Source organism: Pseudorasbora parva, chromosome 4 (genome assembly GCF_024679245.1).
Source record: "Pseudorasbora parva isolate DD20220531a chromosome 4, ASM2467924v1, whole genome shotgun sequence".
Lineage (NCBI taxonomy): Eukaryota > Metazoa > Chordata > Actinopteri > Cypriniformes > Gobionidae > Pseudorasbora > Pseudorasbora parva.
In genome coordinates, this window is record NC_090175.1 from 6,476,917 (window position 1) to 6,498,343 (window position 21,427).

The following is a 21,427-nucleotide window of genomic DNA, read 5'->3' on the forward strand; positions in this document are numbered from 1 at the left end:
CCTTGTGGGACTCCGCATGTCATGGACGTCCACTCAGACTTATGGTCTCCTATACTCACATAATAACCTCTCCCTTCTAAGTATGATCTGAACCATTTGAGGACCATTCCAGAAAGCCCAACCCAGTTTTCCAGCCTGTCTAGAAGTATGTTGTGGTCAACAGTATCGAATGCGGCACTGAGATCCAGTTGTACCAGAATTGATGTTTTGCCTGTATCAGTGTTTAAGCGAATATCATTTATAATCTTTATGAGCGCTGTCTCTGTACTGTGATGTGGACGGAAACCAGATTGAAAATTGTCAAAGTATCCATTTGAGTTTAAGAATTTGTTCAACTGATTGAAAACAACTTTTTCAATGATTTTGCCTATGAAGGGGAGATTTGAGATTGGTCTGTAGTTGCTCAGTATGGAGTTATCCAGATTTCTCTTTTTCAGAAGAGGCTTAACTATTGCAGTTTTAAGGGCGGTTGGAAAAGTCCCATAGAGAAGTGAGGAGTTCACCACTTCTAGGAGATCTGCTTCTAAACAGTTAAACACACTTTTGAAGAAAGAAGTGGGGAGTGTGTCTAGGGCACAGGTTGATGTTTTAAGATGCTGTACTGTGTCTTCTAAAATTTTGCAGTCAATAGCGTCGAAATCTGACATGGTAATTTTCAAATTACAAAATTGGTTTGGTATGATCTGACTGACCCCAGAGCAACTAGAGGATGTGCTGATCGCCTTTCTGATATTATTGATTTTCTCTGAGAAGTAGGAAGCAAACTCACTGCATTTACTGTCTGAGAGCATTTCACTAGGAGTCTGACTCGGGGGGTTTGTTAGTCTCTCGACAGTAGCAAAAAGAGTGCACGTGTTGTTTATGTTTCTGTTTATAATATTTGAGAAGAAGGTCTGTCTAGCTTTGCCTAGTTCAACATTGAAAGCATGAAGGGTGTCTTTATAGATGTAATAATGGACTACAAGTTTTGTCTTCCGCCACATGCGTTCAGATTTTCTGCATTGTCTTTTCATTATTTGAACTGCTGTTGAGTTTCTCCAAGGTGCTTTTTGTTTGGTACTCTTTTTCCTGACTTTTAGAGGAGCAATATCATCAATTACACTCTTAACTTTTGAGTTAAAGGAGTCAAGGAGAAAATCAACAGAGTCTGCAGATATGCTTGGTGTTAGAGATAAAGCCTTCATAAACAGCACATTAGTGTTCTCATTTAAGCATCTCTTTTTGACAGAGACAGATCTAGCTTCAATGGCAGGAGAGATTGATATATCAAAGAAAATACAGAAATGATCAGACAGTGCCACATCCTTAATAACAATAGATGAAATGTTTAGACCCTTACTGATAAGTAAATCTAGAGTGTGTCCACGATTGTGTGTGGGTCCATTTACATGCTGTGTCAAATCAAAAGTGTTAAGAACAGTCATGAGCTCTTTTGTTTTACTGGATTCAATATTGTCTATGTGAATGTTAAAATCCCCAGCAATAGCAAAACAGTCAAACTCTGAGGAAATTATTGATAACAGTTCTGTAAAGTCCTCAGTGAAGCCTGCAGAGTATTTCGGAGGCCTATAAATAATGATAAGCAGGATGCGTGGAGAACCTTTTAACACAATACCCAGATATTCTAGAGACAAATAGTCACCAAAAGATACTTGCTTACATTGATAGAAATCTTTAAAAAGAGCAGCAACACCCTCACCTCTCCTAACAGATCTGCAAACACTCATAAAAGTAAAGTTAGGAGGGGCTGCTTCATTGAGGACTGTTGCACTACAGTTTTCTTCTAGCCACGTTTCATTTAGAAGCAGAAAGTCTAGGTTGTTAGTGGTTATTAAGTCATTGACTAGAAATGATTTGTTCTTAAGTGAACGGATATTTAAAAGCGCTAACTTAACAGTAATAATTTTTTTCTCCACATTAATCCTATTTTGGCAGGTAACAGGCAGCAGATTATATTGGTTTATTAAACGGCCTGACAAGGCCTTAGACTTTCTTTCACGTAACAGAACAGAGATAGAGAAAGAGGCAGGCACACTGGGTTCCCCCTTGTTTTGTAAACATTTGATAAAGTTACTGTTATCATAGCGGGGACCCAAAGCACATCACTGAGAGCTGGAATCAGTTGTTTTTGGTTCACCTACAACAGATGGAGGATGGTGTGGGCCCTGACGTTGTGACTGAAGAAATCTCACAGGAGGAGGGCGAGGACGAGCTGGGCCCACAGGCTTTGGTGTTTGTGGGGCTCCACGATTTTTGGTCGATATTTGGGGGCTCATAGCGATCGAGTGTGATAGTCTGATTCCAGCATGAACCAGGTCCTCCATTTTCTCTGAGAAGCTCAGATGCGGGGATGCTGGAGAGAGGAATGACATGTCCGGTGAGAGGGGCTGTTTCTCTGGTGTTATCGGAAGCTGAAATATGTTGTCCTGGCTTCCCTGTCCATTTTCCAGAAAATCATCCTTGGGTGCTGAATCTTGGAGCAGTTCTAATCCTTCACAGTCTGTCTGTAGTGAGCTCTGTGGGCAGGGCTCAGCTGGGAGTGTGTCCGTGAGCAATTGTTGTTGTGGGGGCGTGGTCTTATCATTGTCCTTGTGGGATGTGTCAGCCACATGTCCATTCAGCTGCTGAAAAGAAGTCCTGTGGTCGTCCATACTCTGTATCCGGTTGAGTTGGTTAGAACACACAGCTGAAGGATGATGAAGGGAAAAATAAATATTGTCCTTTAACACTCTTGCACCAAGTTTGTTTGGGTGGTGGCCATTTGATGTAAACAATTGTCTCTGGCTCCAGAAGAGATTAAAGTTGTCGATGAAATTCACTCCCTTCATCATGCAGGTTTTTTGCAGCCATGTATTAAGCCCAAGCAACCGTGAGAATCTATTTGTTCCTCTTGCTGGCAGTGGTCCACTGATGAACGGCTGAACTTTCAGTTTGCTAAGTGTTTCAAAAAGTTCATTGAAATCCCTTTTAATGAGTTCTGACTGCTCTCTCTGAATATCGTTCTTTCCTACATGAATGATAAGTCGATTTGCTGTCTTGTGTTTTATCAGGATGTTCTGAATTTCCCTGTTTACATCAGAAATGGTTGCTTGTGGAAGGCAGCATGTAGTTGTATCTCTGCTGCTAATTAGGGGTGTCAACAATAATCGATTCGGCGATGCATCGCGATGCGGGGCATGAACGATTCAGCATCGATGCGGCAAAGTGCCATAATCGATTATGTCACTGTTTATTTTCTGGCGGACGATAAAGTTGTGAAGTTTCAAATACTTCCGGTTCCGGGAGAATAACAACAACAACAACAAGGAAGATGGCTGAGGCGGAGGGAGATGACCGCGATAGACGGGTTATTAAAAACGCGCTAACGACCCGAGTTGTGTAGGATTGTACGTAGATTTTTTTTGCACAATAATCAATGAATCTATAATGACGAAAAACGCCGCAATTCACCTTTATTCCACAAGGTGGCAATGTCTGATACGCAATGATGAAGTGACGTTTCACTCATAGTTACCTCTGACAGAAAACGAAACAATAATCTGCAAAACTTGAAATGGCTCAGTGATTTACCGCAGAGAGCAAGTACTAAACACAATCATATGTTAGTGTCACTGTCTCTTGATGATGGATGTGGTCAAGAAGCTGTCAGTGATCAAAATATTGATTTTGAAGACATTGAAAATGAGTTTGGAGAATATGCTGGAGATCGCGAATATGAGGCAGATGCTGGTAAACGAGCTCTGACGAGGTCATATGATGATGGTATTAAACATCTGCTCAAACTGAATCCTTCCAAGCTCCAAAAGGTAACGAAATAGGTTTTATTTTATTCTTCTGTAGCTGCAACTCTAAAATCAGGAGTTTTATATATTATTAAGACAGGTAGAGGTCTATCCATGTTAAATATAGATCTGGGTCGCTAACGACCTGAATATGTAAGAATGTTTGGTGAAACAGTCATGCATTTAAGGGCTAATTGCATTTTATTTAATTACATTTTATTTTATTTAATAACTTTTATGTCAAAGATACAGGAGACACATAGCAGCCAATACAATCTGTTGTTTAATATCTGCTTGTATTGCCTCATGACTGATGAAAAATTTGCTTTGTGTGCAGTAGAATTTTGATGCATCGTAGAATCGAATCGAATCGAATCGTTACCTGGTGAATCGTAATCGAATCGAATCGTGAAGGAAGTGCCAATGCACACCCCTACTGCTAATGTTTCTGACTGTAGAGTCACCCACTATCAGAGTCCTTGGCTCGGCTGTGCTCTGAGCTGAGGGCCGCTGTCTGCTCGACCTTGAGCGCCTGTTAGCATTAGTGTTAGCTGTGGGCTGATGCAATCCATGTTCGATCACATTCATCACGTTTGGGGATTCATCACCCTCATTCATTAATACTTCAAATCTGTTTTCGAGATGTATCGATTTCTTAATTTGTGTCGATGTGTGACAGCAGGAGTGAAGATGTGTGTGTGAGCTCTGCTTCCACCGTTCACTAAACAACAGAAACGCTTGGATTAGAAAATAAAGTGAAGTGCGTGCCGGTCTCTGACCTGAAGTGTGCCGCGCACATGCCTTTCACTCAGACCGATTGCAACGTCAGTTTCGCAAATTATTGGGTCTGAATGGTCAAAAATATGTACAAGTGCTCATCCTGGGCTGGCGAGTATTCAGGTAAACACAGCAGAGTATATATTTAGTCAACGTATACAGAGTTGAGTGAGAAATCAATGCATTGGGTCCGTGCAGCTCTTAAAGGGCCAGACCTCATATTCTGTGTGATTAATGTTAATCAAACAACAAAAGAAAATAGAAAATCACCCCATGCTTGACCGAATAACTTTAATATATTTATTTAGAATCAGTGTATAGTTCATTTACAGAGTAACCATGCAAACCATGCATTTTTGTTTTTACATTTTGATTAATTTCTTTATTGAATGCTAATGTTAATTAGACCTACTGTAGCTGAAAATAAAGCACTGTTTTCATCATATTCTTTGTAATTTACATTTTGTATATTTAAAAAACAAATAAAAATGAAATTAAATATTTATATTGTAATTATAAAATTACATTAAAAAAATATTAAATTACTCATATCATGAAATATTTCAGTCATCCCAACCTTTTCAGAATAGTGTTTCTGAGTTAACATGATTGATAATAATTCGATTGTTGCAAACATCTCTGTAAGGATGTTCATACTGGTTATTCTTCTTCTTAATATTATTTTGAAATAAAGAGGGGGGAATGGTCAAAAAGCAGGGCAGGAACACGATGGCCAAATGAGTTTTTAGGGGTTTTACTGAATGCCAAAGTTGCAAGTTAAATTCAATGATTTTAAGTCAAATTGATGGAAAATTATTGTGATAAATTAGTCAATAGATTAATCGATGAATTGATAAATTAGTCGATAGAATAATCAATATAAAAATAGTCGTTAGTGGCAGGCCTATTTTGGGCATTATTGTTTTTATTATGATTGGACAGTGAGTAGACAGGAAGTGAAGTGGAAGTGATTTGGTCTTAGTAACTTAGGAGTCCTCTTGAATACTCCTAGCGTTTCATAGATTTAAGAGCTGGTTTTAGTGTTAAAATGCTCTGTGAAATACTCAAAAGCAAAAATACTCAAGAGCAAAAATTAGGACTGACAGGCCCATGATTTTTAAGAGTTTCTCCTAAATTGTTAAGTTAGGAGCAGTCTTAAAGGTATAGTTCACCCAAAAATAAAAATTTGCCCATGATTTACTCACTCTAAAGTCATCCTAAGTGTATATGACATTCTTCTTTCAGACGAATAAAAATGTTATATTAAAAAAGTCCTGGCTAATCCAAGCTTTATAATAGCAGTAACAGTTGCTCTGTTCGTCAAATAACTGCTCCACATGGCACTGGGGGCTTCTGAAGCGAATCAATGCATTTGTGTAAGAAAAATATCCATATTTAAAACTTTATAAAGTCAACTTTCGGCCGTTTGCCTTCCGTATTCAGTTTATGGAAAAAGTGTTGAAAGTGCCTCTGCAGTTCAAAGGCTTACGTGACCAGTTACATGTCACGTACGCATCTTCAACTCCGAGAAGGCACTTTCAACACTTTTCCACGGAAGATGATCGGCCAGAACTATACTTTAAAACGTTTTTAAAAAATAGACATTTGTCTTACACAAACTCATTGGTAACTCGCTTCGGAAGGCCTTTATTAACCTGCCAGAGCCGTGAGGAGCACGTTATTTGACGGACAGCTGCACTTTTATGGACTTCAAAAACAACAATCCTTGCCATTCTAAAGCTTGGATTGGCCAGGACTTTTTTTTAATATAACTCTGATTGTATTCGTCTGAAACAAGAAATATCATATACACCTGGCATGACTTTAGGGTGAGTAAATCATGGGCTAATTTTCATTTTTGCGTGAACTATCCCTTTAAGGTGTTTTGGGAATATGGCCCTGGAGATGGAGGAACAGATGATTGTAAACGCGTCATCTCTCTTTTTAAAAAAAAACTAAAAAAAACATGCATGAAATTTTAAGAAGAAATCATTACATATTTATGGTAAATGGACTGCATTTATATAGCGCTTTTATCCAAAGCGCTTTACATTTTTGCCTCACATTCACCCATTCATACACCGACGGCGATGTCAGCCATGAATTTATGAAAACATATTTTCCCTTACCAGTAATCGTGATGAAGGTGCTAGCAGGTGTGTCTGGAACCCGATCAGCTGGTATTTCAGATCTAACAACTATAGGTTTCTCTCCTGATCCGTTTGGGATGAGAAACAGAAGAACAAGAAGATGAAGGAAGAGTCATGTACTGATTAGGGCCTGTAGTTATCACGCAACTGAGAATGCTGACAATTCATGACATTTTACTCCTACTTTCAAACTTAAGTATAAAAGCAAGTTATCAAATTTCTTAAAGCTAAGAATCACTCTTCCTCTCCCAGTTATTTGAGACAGCTCGAGAGGTCTCTCAAGTGAGAAGGAGTGTTAGAAAAATACACTCTTACTAGAATAGTTATATTAAGATTGTGTGTATTTCAGTTAAAGCGTTTTAAGTTGTAAAGTCATGTCATGTGAATATCTCCTTTTAAGTTTCATTATATGACCACTAGGTAGAGCTCTAAGCTTACTTCAGTGACTCTGGTTGTTTAAATAGAAGAAGAGTTGTATATGTAGCCTAGAAATCTAGACACACCCTAGCGGCAGCAAATCTAATCTGCCGCGAGTGTCGTCTAGGAACTCTCAGTGCACTTCTGAGCTGTAAAAAATAAACTCTGGTCGGGCCAATCACATTGTGTATAGAGTCGGTGGGCGGGGCTTAACATAATGACAGCAGATTGCGACTTGTAAACAAAGAAGCAAGCAAACAGTGGCCTTTTGAATCTGCTTTGGCCACAACTCTGGAAGACTTGGAGTTAAGCTTTTGAGAAAAGAACAAAAAATACCAGAACGGGAGAAAGTTTAATCGATCAACTAGCTCTGCTTCACAGAGTTGGTTGTAGCTCTGGTTGGTGTAGCGCTATCCTATCGCGTGCAGAGGGAGTTTGAAAAACCGTTTATCCGCCCCTCGGATTGAGCTGTCAATGGTGAGTTTCCAGACCAAACATCTTGATGTGGGTCTGGCTTGTCAGACTATTGTATATGTTGAACATGTAGTAAAGTGGGATGCACTTCTTGTTCTGTGCATTTTTTCTAAGAAATAACACCTCTGAGTCTTTATTAAAACCAACAGGTTATGGGCCCAGAACCAGAACGCTACAGTGAAGCTGCTGAAAGTCTTATTGAACAAATTTGAGCGTCTGTGAATAAAAATGAGCTCAGAGTTTAAGACGGTGACGATTGTTCCATTAAACGGATCGAACTATCCTACGTGGACACAGATGTCCTGAGGTAAAATGACTTTACCCCCACCTCCCCATGTTAAACTAAGATGATTTAAACTAACTTTTAATCACAGCTTTGATTTTTAGCAGTGTTCTTATGAGTAATTCTCAGAGGCTTGATATATACAGGCCCAGATTTTGCATGGTTTTGCAGAGTTCATTCTGATCTCTTGATTGGCTGGAACTATAATGACATTCATATTTTTTCATAATTGTCTGGAAGTGTAATGTGTGTAACACTGTATAATTGAAGTAAAACAGTAAATATTGTTGTATGATTCACAGTAAATCTCACCGTTCTTAACAGGATTGAGCTCCACATTTCGGTGTGATTTAACCAGCACACCCTCAGACTGAGAGTGAGAGTGAGAGTGGATAATTAATCATCATTATATTTACAAATGACCAAATCAAATGAAAAGTGACAGAATACTCAGCAGACGTACCACCACCTTCAGGGTCTTTCTCACTCCATCCTCATAGTCAGATTTTGCAGCTTTCACCTCAATGTCATGATCTCCCAGAGTCATGGGAATAATCACGTATGAAACCGCTACGCTGGAGCCTTTGTCAACGTTGACCATTATTCTGTGTTTGCCTTTCTTACTGGCAGTGCTGCAAACATCTGCTGTCTCCATAAACTCCACACGCACCTGGAGAAACAGAGAGTGAGACACAAATCACTTCAATATCTAGAGGAAACCTCCTACAAAGTAAATGCATTTCATTCGAATATGAAATGTGTGATGATGGAAGATATTTCTATTTTACTCAAGCAGAAAGGGTTACTATGAGGCACACGGTTTTAATTCATTTAATTAAAGGTGCAGTGTGTGATTTATATAATTTATAGTTTAATTTATATAATAAAAATATATTACAATTATGACAAGATAAGTGTTATATGGATCATGAAAAGAGGACACAATCATATATTAGGAGTACATTATCTTACTTGTCGGACACATTTTGTGAGCTGACGCTTGAAACAGACAGTGAGGAGATTTAGATGCTCCATACGGTGTGGAAATGAACGGGTCTTTTTCATCAACAATACGATCGCAAATGGACAAACAAGTCAACATGACAGGAGCATGTTCAAGCAAAAGTAGCATATGTAAGTTCTCGGCTAATGTCCGTCATGTGTGACTCGTGTGTTTTGAATAATGACATGCACTGAGCGCTCTCTTCTCACCATCATTAGTAGACACGCCCCTTAGCTGCTGATTGGCTACAAGTTTGTTATTGCATGGCCTCAGTTCGTTTTCTAAAGCAGTTTTGAAATAAATCTTACCCCACCTTAAGATGAACATGGTTTTAATGTATAACATAAATCTGATTGTATTTTTAATTTCAAATCAGATCTACCCTCTTCAGATTCTGTGGGGTGTAGTTGTGAATAACGGCTTTGATTTCCAGTTGTTCACCGCGCACCGCTGAATAAGGGATCTTGAGGTCAATGAAAAACCTCTCGGAAAAGATAATCTCCTCAGGTTCTGCCACACAGATGCCTTTGAGGAACACAGACACACAGAAGGGTTTAAAGCAGCAGATCCTGGATGATGATGATGATGATGATGATGATGATGATGATGATGATGATGATGATGATGTTTTTCAGATCATGGATTCTGCGTTTGCAGCTTCATCTTACCAAGTGTTGGTGACAGACTGACACCCAAGATCTGCCAGGTAGTAATAGAGTGTTTCAGTTGGATCAGTTTATCTGTGACTGGTGCTGAACTGGGATTGGAGGAAAATACAAGAAAAATTAGAACTGCGGAAGTACTCTTCTCTTCTAATGATTGTTTACCATCAGAATCACACACACACACACACACACACACACACACACACACACACACACACACACACACACACACACACACACACACACACACACACACACACACACACACACACACACACACACAGTGTCAGCTCACGATGAATGAGATGAAGTCAGTTATCTGCTATGAGTCACTACGGGTGAGAATGAAGCAACTCACAGTTTTGGTCTAGAAGTCCTCTACTCACCAATCCTCGCACAGATCAATCTCCTCCCAAAGCCAGCTCTCAGGGAACAGCGTACGTGACACGATATCATCAGAGTCTGTATAATAGTCATCATCATCTGTAATAGATAAAAATGTGACAATACACCTTTTGATTGAGAGCAAAAGGAAAAATAATCAAGTCAAGTCAAAATGTATTAGGGCTCCAAGGCCTGATGGTGCTATAACCCTATTGTATTTGTAAAGTCAATAACATCTGCTCTTCTATATCTGGCTCTTCCTCCCTGTCTCCCCCATCCTCCAACCCCTCGCACAGGAGATTGCTGAACCTCCTTAAAGTGTGGAAGGGATGGCAGAGCCACGTTAAGGAAACCATCAGAAAAATGAAGCCGTCCACTTGCACCTTGGATCCCATCCCGAATGTTGTGCTCAAGTTGTTCATTCCCATTGTCAGCCCAATCATCATTCAGTTTGTTAATCTCTCTCTCAAAACTGTTCACATCCCTCTTACCCTTAAAGCTGCTGTCATCTGCCATATACTTAAGAAACCAACCCTAGACCACGAGGTCCTTGCTAATTATAGGCTGCTCTCCAACCTCACCTTCCTGTCAAAGGTTCTAGAGAAGGAAGCTGCCTCTCAGCTCCACGACCATCTGAAAAACAACAACTTATTAGAGATATTTCAATGAGGCTTTCGCTCTGCCCACAGCACTGAAACTGCTCTGCTTAGGGTGACAAATGAGCTTCTAATGACAGCTGATTCAGGATCACCATCACTGCTCATTCTCCTCGACCTATCAGCGGCATTCAACACCGTGGACCATACCATCCTCCTGGACCGCCTCCATAATACCGTTGGACTATCTGGAGCAGCACTGCAGTGGTTTCAGTCCTATCTTTCTGATAGGACTGAGCGTGTTATATTGGGAGAATGTGAGTCCAGGCTGCTCCCTGTTACACGTGGTGTTTCGCAGGGGTCAGTTCTCGGCCCAATATTATTCATCCTCTACATGCTTCCCCTCGGTCCTGTCATCAGCAGACATGGATTATCTTTTCATTGTTATGCTGATGACATGCAACTTTATATTAAACCTGCCCCAAGCCGTCCACAGCTCTGTCATGACTCACCACGTGTCTTGAGGAGATAAAGGCATGGATTTGAACTAACTTCCTCCAGCTGAACTACAGTAAAACTGAGGCACTACTGGTTGGCACCCCTCATCAGATCCACTCCTCTCCCTTATCCCAGCTCATCTTTGACAGCCAGGTCATCACTTTCTCCTCCTCATTCACAAATCTAGGGGTTCGGTTTGACCCACAGCTGACCTTCAATGACCACATTAAACACATTTGTAAAACTTCCTTCCACCACCTTCAAAACCTCTCCAAACTCCGTCCCCTTTTAACCTTTCCAGATGCAGAGAAACTTGTCCATGCCTTTGTCTCCACCAGGCTGGACCACTGCAACGGACTCTTCTGTGGGATTTCTGGCAGAAATATCCAGATGCTTCAATACATCCAGAACAGTGCTGCCAGAGTCCTTATGAGAGTCCGTAAATATGATCACATAACTCCCATCCTACACTCATTGCACTGGCATCCCGTTTCATCCCGGATCGACTACAAAATCCTCCTGCTTACACATAAATGCATCACCGGATATGCACCTCCATATCTACAGGAACTCATCACTCCTAAATCCTCCACCTGCATCCTCAGATCTTCAGGCCACCTGCTTCTTCAAGTCCCCACCACCAGGCTTCGTACCATGGGAGATCGAGCTTTCTGCTCGGCTGCACCGCGGCTTTGGAACCACCTTCCCAGTGAGCTGAGAGCAGTACAGAGCCTGGACCGGTTTAAAGCTGAACTGAAGACTTTTCTGTTCAGAAAGGCTTTTATGTGTTTATTGTTTGTTTTATTCTCTATTCTCTATTTATTTTTATTTTTTTATTTATTTTTTCATTTTTGTTATTTTTCTCTTTCCATTGATGCACTTTGAGATTCTCCGGAATGAAAAATGCGTTATAAATATAATCTATTATAATTTTTCCTGTTTTACCAATTTTTCATTTTCTGAAAGTTTCTCGGGGGAACACCATACATTTGCAAGAAAACGCAAAAGCATTGCCTTTTTATTTTTTCTTCCCATCTCATATAAAATAAAAAAAATCTACCATGTCCCTTTAGGGACTCCATAGAATTCATAGCTGGATCATTCCTAGTATATTCTGATAATCCACAAGATTATGTTAACTTTATTCTAATACAGAGTCCTTTGAAGCCACAATGATAGAAAAACAGCATCTAACAGCAGAGATGAACTCTAAAAACATGTTTAATCTTTAAAAGGGATGAATAGATTCTCACCGTCAGATCTCCGTCTTCTTTTTGAAAGGACTGGACACTTCGGCACTAGAGGAAATTTCATTTGAATGACATTAGTGTAATATATTAGGATCTAAGAATGGATTGGAGAGATGAACGACAGACGCATGCTTTGCATGTTCACATCTTTTACTGAGTGCTCAAACACCTACGGATAAATCACATAGATACAATGAGGCGTGGCTTAACATTCCAGCCAATCAGCACATACATTACAATTAGCATATGACACTGTAATATGTGAGTGGGAATTCACATCAATTGAACCCGGCGGTAGGAAAATCAGTAGGAAATTATTTAAATGATATGTTTATGGACTGTGCCCCTCTAGATTATTTTTAGTGAAATAAAACGTTTTTTTAGGGGTGACCCCGAATAGTTGAAGATTCGATGCATCGATATGCGGAGCTGGATTCGACCACCGAACTCACAGTCGAACCTTCGCGGGTGTTATGAAAAGAGGATCATACCATTTTTGGCAATATGGGGGTGCTCAATGTTTAATTTCACACAGAACTACTGGTTTTGTACGGCTATATTAAGTTATATACAGCCTTTAATTATGATAATGCTGTAAAAAGAAACGTGAAAAGATAGAAGCGTTAAATAAATATTTTTAACGTGTGTGTGTGAATAAATCCAACCACCCCTGTGACAGATGTAAATTTCACTTTAACTGATCCGTGACAGACTAGGAGCATCTTGGCGGCAGAGATTATGTAATGTATGGAATAATGTGCTGCCGGCGGTTTTCCTCACACACAAGCAGAGTGAAATACTGGATTTTTTTCAATTGAGTAGGGTAGGCTACAAGTGTTCAGCTGTTTCTAATTTTAATTTGCTGTGAACATATTTAAAACTGCCAGTTTAGGGTCTATTGTTGTTTCGGCAGTTAAAAAGAGAGTTCACAATTCTGACTAAACTTTTGTTGTTTTAATAATTTTCTTTGTTCAAGAGTATTTGAGCCAGTGAGTTGATTTTGATTAATTTCACCATTTGCCAAAACGGTGACATTTGAGTGCAGTGGTCTCAATAAATAGTTAAATTGCCATTTTGTCTTGCTTGTCCTTTTATGTTGCTTGCCCCATTCCCAACGAGCACTTTGAAAGCATGGTTCGTTCATAACATCAGTGCATACAGTGCATGTAAATGATTGTATTTTATACAATCCGCGGCGTGGAGTGTGTTGATCATGAAGGCCCTGACTGAAACCCCAAGGTACTGCAAGTGATGTTTTACTAACAAATACTCAGGGTTCGGGCCAAAAATTCCTCCCCCGGACTGCACGCCAAATATACATAATCTTTACTCTATTTAATTTGATTTAAGTGTGAACTTGGGAAATATACATATACCAGTTCTGGTGTTGGTTCCTCCTGCAGTGTGTGACTCAAACATCAGTCCTGCATCACTGAAAACCCCCATACTGTCCCTTCCACCTCCTGCCGTACAGCCGGTGTCATGCTTCTCTACGATGTCCCAGATCTAAAAGTGCATAAAAAGATGCCAATTGCAAGTGTTTTAAATCAGTGCTGATTGTGCCATGATGTCGGAGGAACATCCTTCACCTGAGTCTGAGTGAGTCTGTTCTTGTTAAGAACTTGCACAGCCTTGTCAACCGCCACCAGCCCAACTCTAGCTCCAGGATCTCCAGTGATCTGCAGCTTGACTTCATCTTCTGTGCCATAGGTATTCTTCTTGTTCTTCACCTGAAGCTTGAGCTGTTAAAACAAGAGACACTGATTGAGACTTAGTTGATTCACACATCAGCCATTTCTTGTGATAGTTGACCCACCGTTCCCATGCAGGTGTCCTTCACGTCGACCCAGACTGAATCAGACACCACCTCAGACGAGCCCACGTGATAATAAGCCAAGAAGCGGAAGGACGGCACCATGTCTTTGGTTACAGGTAGAGACAGAGTCACTAGAGATTGTCCTCTCCACTTAAACCTGTCTGCTTTAACAATCTGACCTTTACTCAAGATCTGAAAATGAGGCAGATGAGTGAACACTATGTATGACATTCATACGGATTCAAACACAAGCTGTGGTAGTTAATCAAATATTGGCATAATACATTAACACATTAGTGCTGCAGCTGAATAAGAAATGACTGTAATCTTTACCATGTATGTGTAATCTTGATCTTTGGCTCCTGGACTTTTTCCAGTGCTCAGATACACTTTCATTTGATCACCGATCTGAAGCTCAGCATCATCAATGCGGATGTGCAGGTAGTTGTTGGAGCCTCCTTTGGGAACATAAGCCTGAGCCGTCATCGTCTTCACTGCCTGCTGTTCATGTCTTAATTGTGGATCTTTGGTTTTTGCCTGCCAAGATTAAATGTATTGTTTTCTAATGTGATGTGTACACTCTCAAAAAAAAAAGAGTACAAAAATTGTACCTTTTAAGGTACAAGTGGCCGTCACTGGGGTGGTACCCTTAAGGCAGGGACGGGCAACTTCGGTCCTGGAGGGCCACTGTCCTGCAGAGTTTAGCTCCAACTCTAATCAAACGCACCTGATCCAGCTAATCAATGTTTTAGGATTTCTAGAAATCTAGGCTGTGTCCGAAATTGCCCCCTATACCCTTAAATAGGGCACTATTTGAAGGGACAGCCATTTGTAGTGGTGTCCGAAACCATAGTGGACGTTTTTGAGTGCACTAATCCAATCCCACAATGCACCGCAACAATGAGTGTACAGGTGTACAGCCGATGTAGTAAGCTACGAGCAATGGAGGAAGAGAATTGTTCGATGCAGCAGCGCTGCGCAGACCGATCGGCTCATAAATACCGCGAGAGCATTTCGAGAACGACTCCTTATGCTTTTGAATCGCTCTCACTCTCCATGCACTGTGAGAGTCGAGCGCTGAATGAATAACCGCTGTCCGATTCGCCCTGTATACCCTCATTCATTCCCTATTACTCCACTAGTTCACTTAAAGGAGTGAATGAATACGAGTGAGTGAATTCTGACACTGAAGGCGCCGGAGATAATGCTGTTTAGTTTGAGATTTGCTTGTTTGTTTGTTAAAATAAAATGAATGCACAGTCTGGTGATTGCTTTGTGTCACACGCAGACATGCTTATACCTGCACGAGTATTTCCGCAAGATTATTCCTCAGAGAACAAGCTGCTGCGTCATGCCGTGCTTTTACGAAATATTATTTTAAATTGTTCTTCAAATGATAGAATTGAGAGAATAACGAAATTATAGAATAACAAACTTTTAATACATCAACTGAGACGTCCTATTCTCTTATGCGATGGTCATGCAGCTTGTAAGTCATATGTGCTCCTATTTTTAACCCTATAGCCCTCTTGTGTTACCCCTAACGGTAACACTTTACTTGAAGTGGTGTGCATAAGACTGACATGACACCTTCATAATCATGACATGACACGTGTCATGAATATGAAGGAGTTATTTTATGTATTTTTATAACAACTGTCATTAAGTGTCATTCGCTCAATTATGTCATTTTTAATGCAATGATGACATTTCGGAGTTGTCTTTGTTATGACAACTTGACATAAACCAATACATCATAACCTGTCAGTGTCTTTGTCATGACAACTTGACATTACCAAGACAACATAACCTGTCATAAACAGACATGAAATGACATAGCAGATTAATTATCAAATTTAAAAAAATACTTAGCTTTTTGGGTTTACATTACATTAGTTGCTAGGCAACGTGGGGGAGAGGACGCTGGCGTTGTCTGTTCGCCGCTTCTCCACCCACAAATCATGTTAACTTTACTATTAAATTTAGATTTTATTTTATTTCCTTATGTTTGTGACTAGTCTAACAGTCAGAGCTACAATTGGGACTGTTGCTGATTGCTGGCAGCCACTGAGAGGACGTTGTTTGCCGTTTTTTCACCGCTTCTCTTCTGTTTTTGTTTGAATTTGTGGTTGGTTTTGGTTTGAAGGACATTTGATGTTGCTCGCTGCGGCTGCTCTCTCTTCTGGGTGTCGGCTGCTCACTGGTGGTCTCCCTCGGGCTTGAGCTGCATGGTGGCTGAAGTTTGCACCAGGCTAGCGTCATCAGCGTCCGGCATTATGTTGAGATGTAATTTTTACTTGTTATTCATGTAATGTTATTTTTTCCCTTTGTGTCACTTTGAGATTCTTCGGAATGAAAAGTGCGTTATAAATAAAATCTATTATTATTATTAATAAACTGTCATGTGGTTGGTTTTGACGTTGGCTGTCATTAGGCTATTATATTGTCATGATTTTTGTATAAATTGAATTTGTCATTTACATGTCATTAAGTGTCAATACTCTGTGAAATTATTTTATAACATTGTCATGAATATATTTCCTGACCTAAACTACAGTGGTACAAGTTGAATTTGTCATTAACATGTCATTAAGTGTCAATACTCTGTCAAATTATTTCATAACAGTGTCATGAATATTTAGCTTGACCTGAAATATGGCATCATAGAGGAAATCGTACAGAGTCATTAAAAACTATTAATATAACTCAAAATGATAGAGTAGCATAGACATATACACCTATATGATGATGTCTATGGTGGCACCACTGGTTTGGTGTACGCTGTAACAGATGTTGGCAGAGCCTCAGTCAGGTTAGTTTGTTTAGGTGTTTAATGTTAATTTAGTTTGCAGTAAGTAAAAACAATTCACAACAATGTTATTTTGGGTTTAATATACTTTATTTAAACTTTCGCTCACTCTTTAACGAATAGTTTGAGTTTATTCTTACCATTTCTTTGTTTGTCTGTTTGTTATGGTGGAGTCCCGTCTGCTGGTGCACCGTCAAAACGGGTTCGGGCGGAAACGTTGGCCCTATATATAATGTTCCGGCCTAGGATCTAGTCGCAACCATTCCTTGTTCAGCCCGGGGTGGGGCTCTAAAGACTATTCCTCTTATTTTTATACATCGGAAGATAATTTATAAAGTGAAGTCATTTGACAAAGTGTTATTTTTCTGTGTTTGTTTATGTGTGTATATGATGTTGATATATATATATATATATATATATATATATATATATATATATATATATATATATATATATATATATATATATGGTTATTTTGTGTAATGGCCATTATTTGTGTACGTGTTTTCTCATTTTTGCGTTAATTGGTGCTGGTCACCTGTGTATAAATTCATGCCTTGTGTTTTTAAGAGTCAGTTCTGTGAGAGGGCAGGTCTTAAAAATTAAATGATTGATTTTATTTCTCGAACTCCTTTTCATATTTTTAAGACATTTAAAATTGACTATTATCTAACCTTCTGTTGAAGCTGGTGGAGGAAACTTAAAAAATAAAATAAAGCATTATGAACTGAAAAATATTAACGATGCTGTTATTAAAAAATAATTTGACATCGTATTAACACCTAATTACATTTTAATGACAAATTAAACTTGTGCCACTGAAAAAAATGTATGACATTATAATGGCCTCAGTCAACATCAAAACCAACCACATGACAGTTTAAGGTTAACCCTATAAGAAAAGTAAGTTTCTCAAATTTGATAATCTGTTATGTCATGTTTATGACAGGTTATGTTGTCTTGGTAATGTCAAGTTGTCATGACAAAGACACTGACAGGTTATGATGTATTGGTTTATGTCAAGTTGTCATAACAAAGACAACTCCGAAATGTCATCATTGCATTAAAAATGACATAATTAAGCGAATGACACTTAATGACAGTTGTTATAAACATGCATAAAAACTCCTTCATATTCATGAAACGTGTCATGTCATGATTACGAAGGTGTCATGTCAGTCTTATGCACACCCCTTCAAGTAAAGTGTTACCATATATATATATATATATATATATATATATATATATATATATATATATATATATATATATATATATATATCGTCTAGATGAAGCAGACAAATTTACGGAAAACCCAGATTTATATACAGAAACAGTTGGCTAGTGTAGGGGTGAAAATCGCTTTTCCCATCAGATATCAGATTGGAAAGGTATTTATTTTCAATAAAAATAAAGAAAATATTATAAAAATGGAAATAAATTGTCTGTTTAACGTGTTTAATTCACCACGTCCTAACACTTATTATTAGAGACAATAAAAGTTAATGGGTCTATATATAACATAATTGGTCTTGTCCGTCTACAATGGTTGATTCCGCTGTGGATGCCATCTTCCGGCGAGACGCGGGAATTCATTCGACGTGTGGCGCGATCTCACATTGCATTGTGGGTATTCTTTAGGAGTCGAGCGAGCGTACAATGGTTGCAAACTCGTTATAGCAGTGCATTTTGGGATTGAATGAGTGCACTCGATAACGTTCACTATGGTTTCGGACACCACTACAAATGGCTGTTCCCTCAAATAATGCCATTTGCAAGGGTATAGGTGGATATATCTGCCAGGAGATGGCGCTCGCAGCTGAATAAATCATCCACCCATCTTCCAAACTGCACTGGCCCAGCGGACTATCACACAGGTATAAATTCATTTTTAATTGATTATTAAATTGTTTGATTATGGTTTATACCTGCTAGTTTCCACGGCAGAGTGCAAGATAAATCTTTTAATTATTACTGGAGCTGCCAGTTTGCTACGTTTCAAATAAAAAGCAAGCAGAAACTGCAAAAGCGGCTGCCCTTCCGGCTCAGTCAGTGTCCGAATTCACTCACTCGTATTCCTTCACTCCCTCAAGTGGACTATATTAGTGGACTAATGTAGGGAATAGTGTATAGGGTATAGGGGGCGATTTCGAACACAGCTCTAGAGTGGGTGCGGTTTTATTATTGTTGGAGCTAAACTCTGCAGGACAGTGGCCCTCCAGGACCGAAGTTGTCCATCCCTGCCTTAAGGGTACATTTTTTAACCTCTAAATCAGGGTTAGGCAAGTTCAGTCCTAGAGATTTTATGTCCTGCAGAGTTTAGCTCCAATCCTAATCAAACACACCTGAACATGCTAAAATATGCTCAGAGCCAAACTCTGCAGGACAGCGACTCACTAGGAGTGAACTGAGGAAAACAATGGTATAATTGTACCCTAAGGACCAATTGTGTACATGTAAAGGTACAGTTATATGTTTTTGTTCCCCAAGTTTGTTTTTTTCTGACAGTGTACAGTTCACAGCAAAAATAATGATCTCCATAATTGTGACTTAAAAATGGTGACTCTTTCCTTCAGTGATTCTGCTTGTTATCATCAGGTGTTCATTACTAAAGGCCAATACTCACTTAAATAATCTCTTAATTATCTCATTACCTTTAACACTTCTTCAGAGTTACTTTTAACACTCTTGAGTGTGGAGCCAAATAAACTCTGAGGAGAGTTAATTTAACACTAAGAGTTAACTTAGTGAGTTAATTGGATTGTACTTTAAATCAGCACTAGGTAACTTTTCAACCTTCATAATATATTTTTTAAGACTCTTGTGATGATAAATCGACTTACAATAGGATGTATGACACGTCTGCCATAGCTTGATGCGGTCTGTATCATTTTTAATCGTACTTTTAAACTTCGGGTTTCGGGTAGTAACCCGAGAACAAAAAGAACTACAAAATTCGACTCCTTTACGGCATATACGTCACTTCCACCAACACACACACTTCCTTACATTCAGACGTGCGAGCCCAACTTTGTTCGTCGGATAATATAGTCATGTCCGAAGCAGCACAGACAAATAAGAAAGAAAAGGTTTTGTTGGAGGAAAGCAATAAGAGGAAACGAAAAAGTGATTGGAATTAAAGGCAGGACGAGGATCAAAATGTGACCAGCGTTTGCTCGTCGGCGTGAGCTGAAGGAGGCGTGCCCGACCGATGCTGTCCTGCTTGTTACGGTGAGCTACCACTCAAACATTGAACTGAAGTATCATATAGATTCTGTAAAACGGTAACCAATAGACTACTATAATGACGCTGGCTTGTAAACGTGAGCATCATGATTATTTGGCGTTTGAAAAAAATAAAACCCATGAAATTATATTCATATGACATGCTGAAACATATGCCACTGACTGTACCTGGGATGAAGACATTTCACACGCGACGCCAGAAGAACTCTGAACTCCTCCTGCAGTGTTCAGGGGAACTGTTAGTGCTGCACCGACCCGCAGGACGCTTTTATGAAGTGAAAATATTGTATATATTGTATATACTGTATATTGTATATATTGTATATATTTTTATATATTTTTACTTGTATATATTTGTATATATAACTGTATATATTTTTACAACCCGCTGCGCACCCGCGACCATTAAATAGACATACGGGGTCCGCGGGTTATGAGACGACCCGCGCATCACTAGTTCAGGGCTATCAGGGCTGTCATGTCAACAAATGCACGCCCGATGGCATCCCCTGATGTAGGATGACAGATCTTACGACAGTAGTTGAGGACATTATTTTTTCCAAACTGTAGGGGGACCCCGAGAGCAAAAGTAGCCAAGTGCGGCTTTAAGATTTAATTGAGTAGTTTTTCTGTGTATGCTCCAGTGCTTGTTCAACATTTGTTAACGGATCTATTTTTCACTAGTTCTCCAGTGAAACATGAACATTAGTTGAGTTAGCAGGTCTTACAGTGATCTGCAGTGTTGAAGATCCTCCCTGAGTGTTGACAGTAACCTTTGCAATGCCATTGGCTCTTGTTCGATCTCTGATCCCTCCAGGATTGACCTCCACTTCCACATTTTCAGCAGGCGTCTGGTCAGGATTTGTTACAGAGACCTTTTATAAAAACCAGAGCAAAATACAAAAAAACTAAAAAAACTTATATACATTTATTATATACACACATACACTTAGATATTAGATATATTTTTGTAAAACTATTAATATATTTTGCCATACCGCCAAGCAAAGTCATATCCAAAAGACGTCTTTTCAACGTCTTTGCCACTAGAGGCAGACGTTGAAAAGACGTCCACTGAGGAGCCAGAATGAAAGTTTTTATGACGTCTGTTTTGGACGTGATCTGCACGTCTGATATAGACGCTCATGGACCTCAAGGTTAAACACTAGTTCAAATCTGCTCATTGTGGACATATGTTCTATTTTTAATTGCTAAGCAACTCACAGACAATGTGTGTGTTTGTCCGAAAATCATAAAAATAAAAGAAATTTCACTCA

General features: G+C 39.3%; 1 protein-coding gene across 2 annotated transcripts in view; it reads right to left on the bottom strand.

Annotated features, from left to right (window-relative positions):
• LOC137072758 (complement C3-like) overlaps positions 1-21,427 on the bottom strand; it is an 83,904-nt gene that overhangs the window by 54,548 nt on the left and 7,929 nt on the right. For both annotated transcript variants that reach the window (XM_067440681.1, XM_067440680.1), the window contains exons 11-22: positions 20,879-21,025; positions 14,429-14,632; positions 14,096-14,287; positions 13,869-14,021; positions 13,656-13,785; positions 12,283-12,327; positions 9,938-10,034; positions 9,555-9,643; positions 9,269-9,411; positions 8,347-8,553; positions 8,196-8,253; positions 6,689-6,772 (exon numbers count right to left, since the gene is read on the bottom strand). In XM_067440681.1, coding sequence (XP_067296782.1) covers positions 6,689-6,772; positions 8,196-8,253; positions 8,347-8,553; positions 9,269-9,411; positions 9,555-9,643; positions 9,938-10,034; positions 12,283-12,327; positions 13,656-13,785; positions 13,869-14,021; positions 14,096-14,287; positions 14,429-14,632; positions 20,879-21,025 — 1,549 coding nt within the window. The remainder of the gene's footprint in view (positions 1-6,688; positions 6,773-8,195; positions 8,254-8,346; positions 8,554-9,268; positions 9,412-9,554; positions 9,644-9,937; positions 10,035-12,282; positions 12,328-13,655; positions 13,786-13,868; positions 14,022-14,095; positions 14,288-14,428; positions 14,633-20,878; positions 21,026-21,427) is intronic.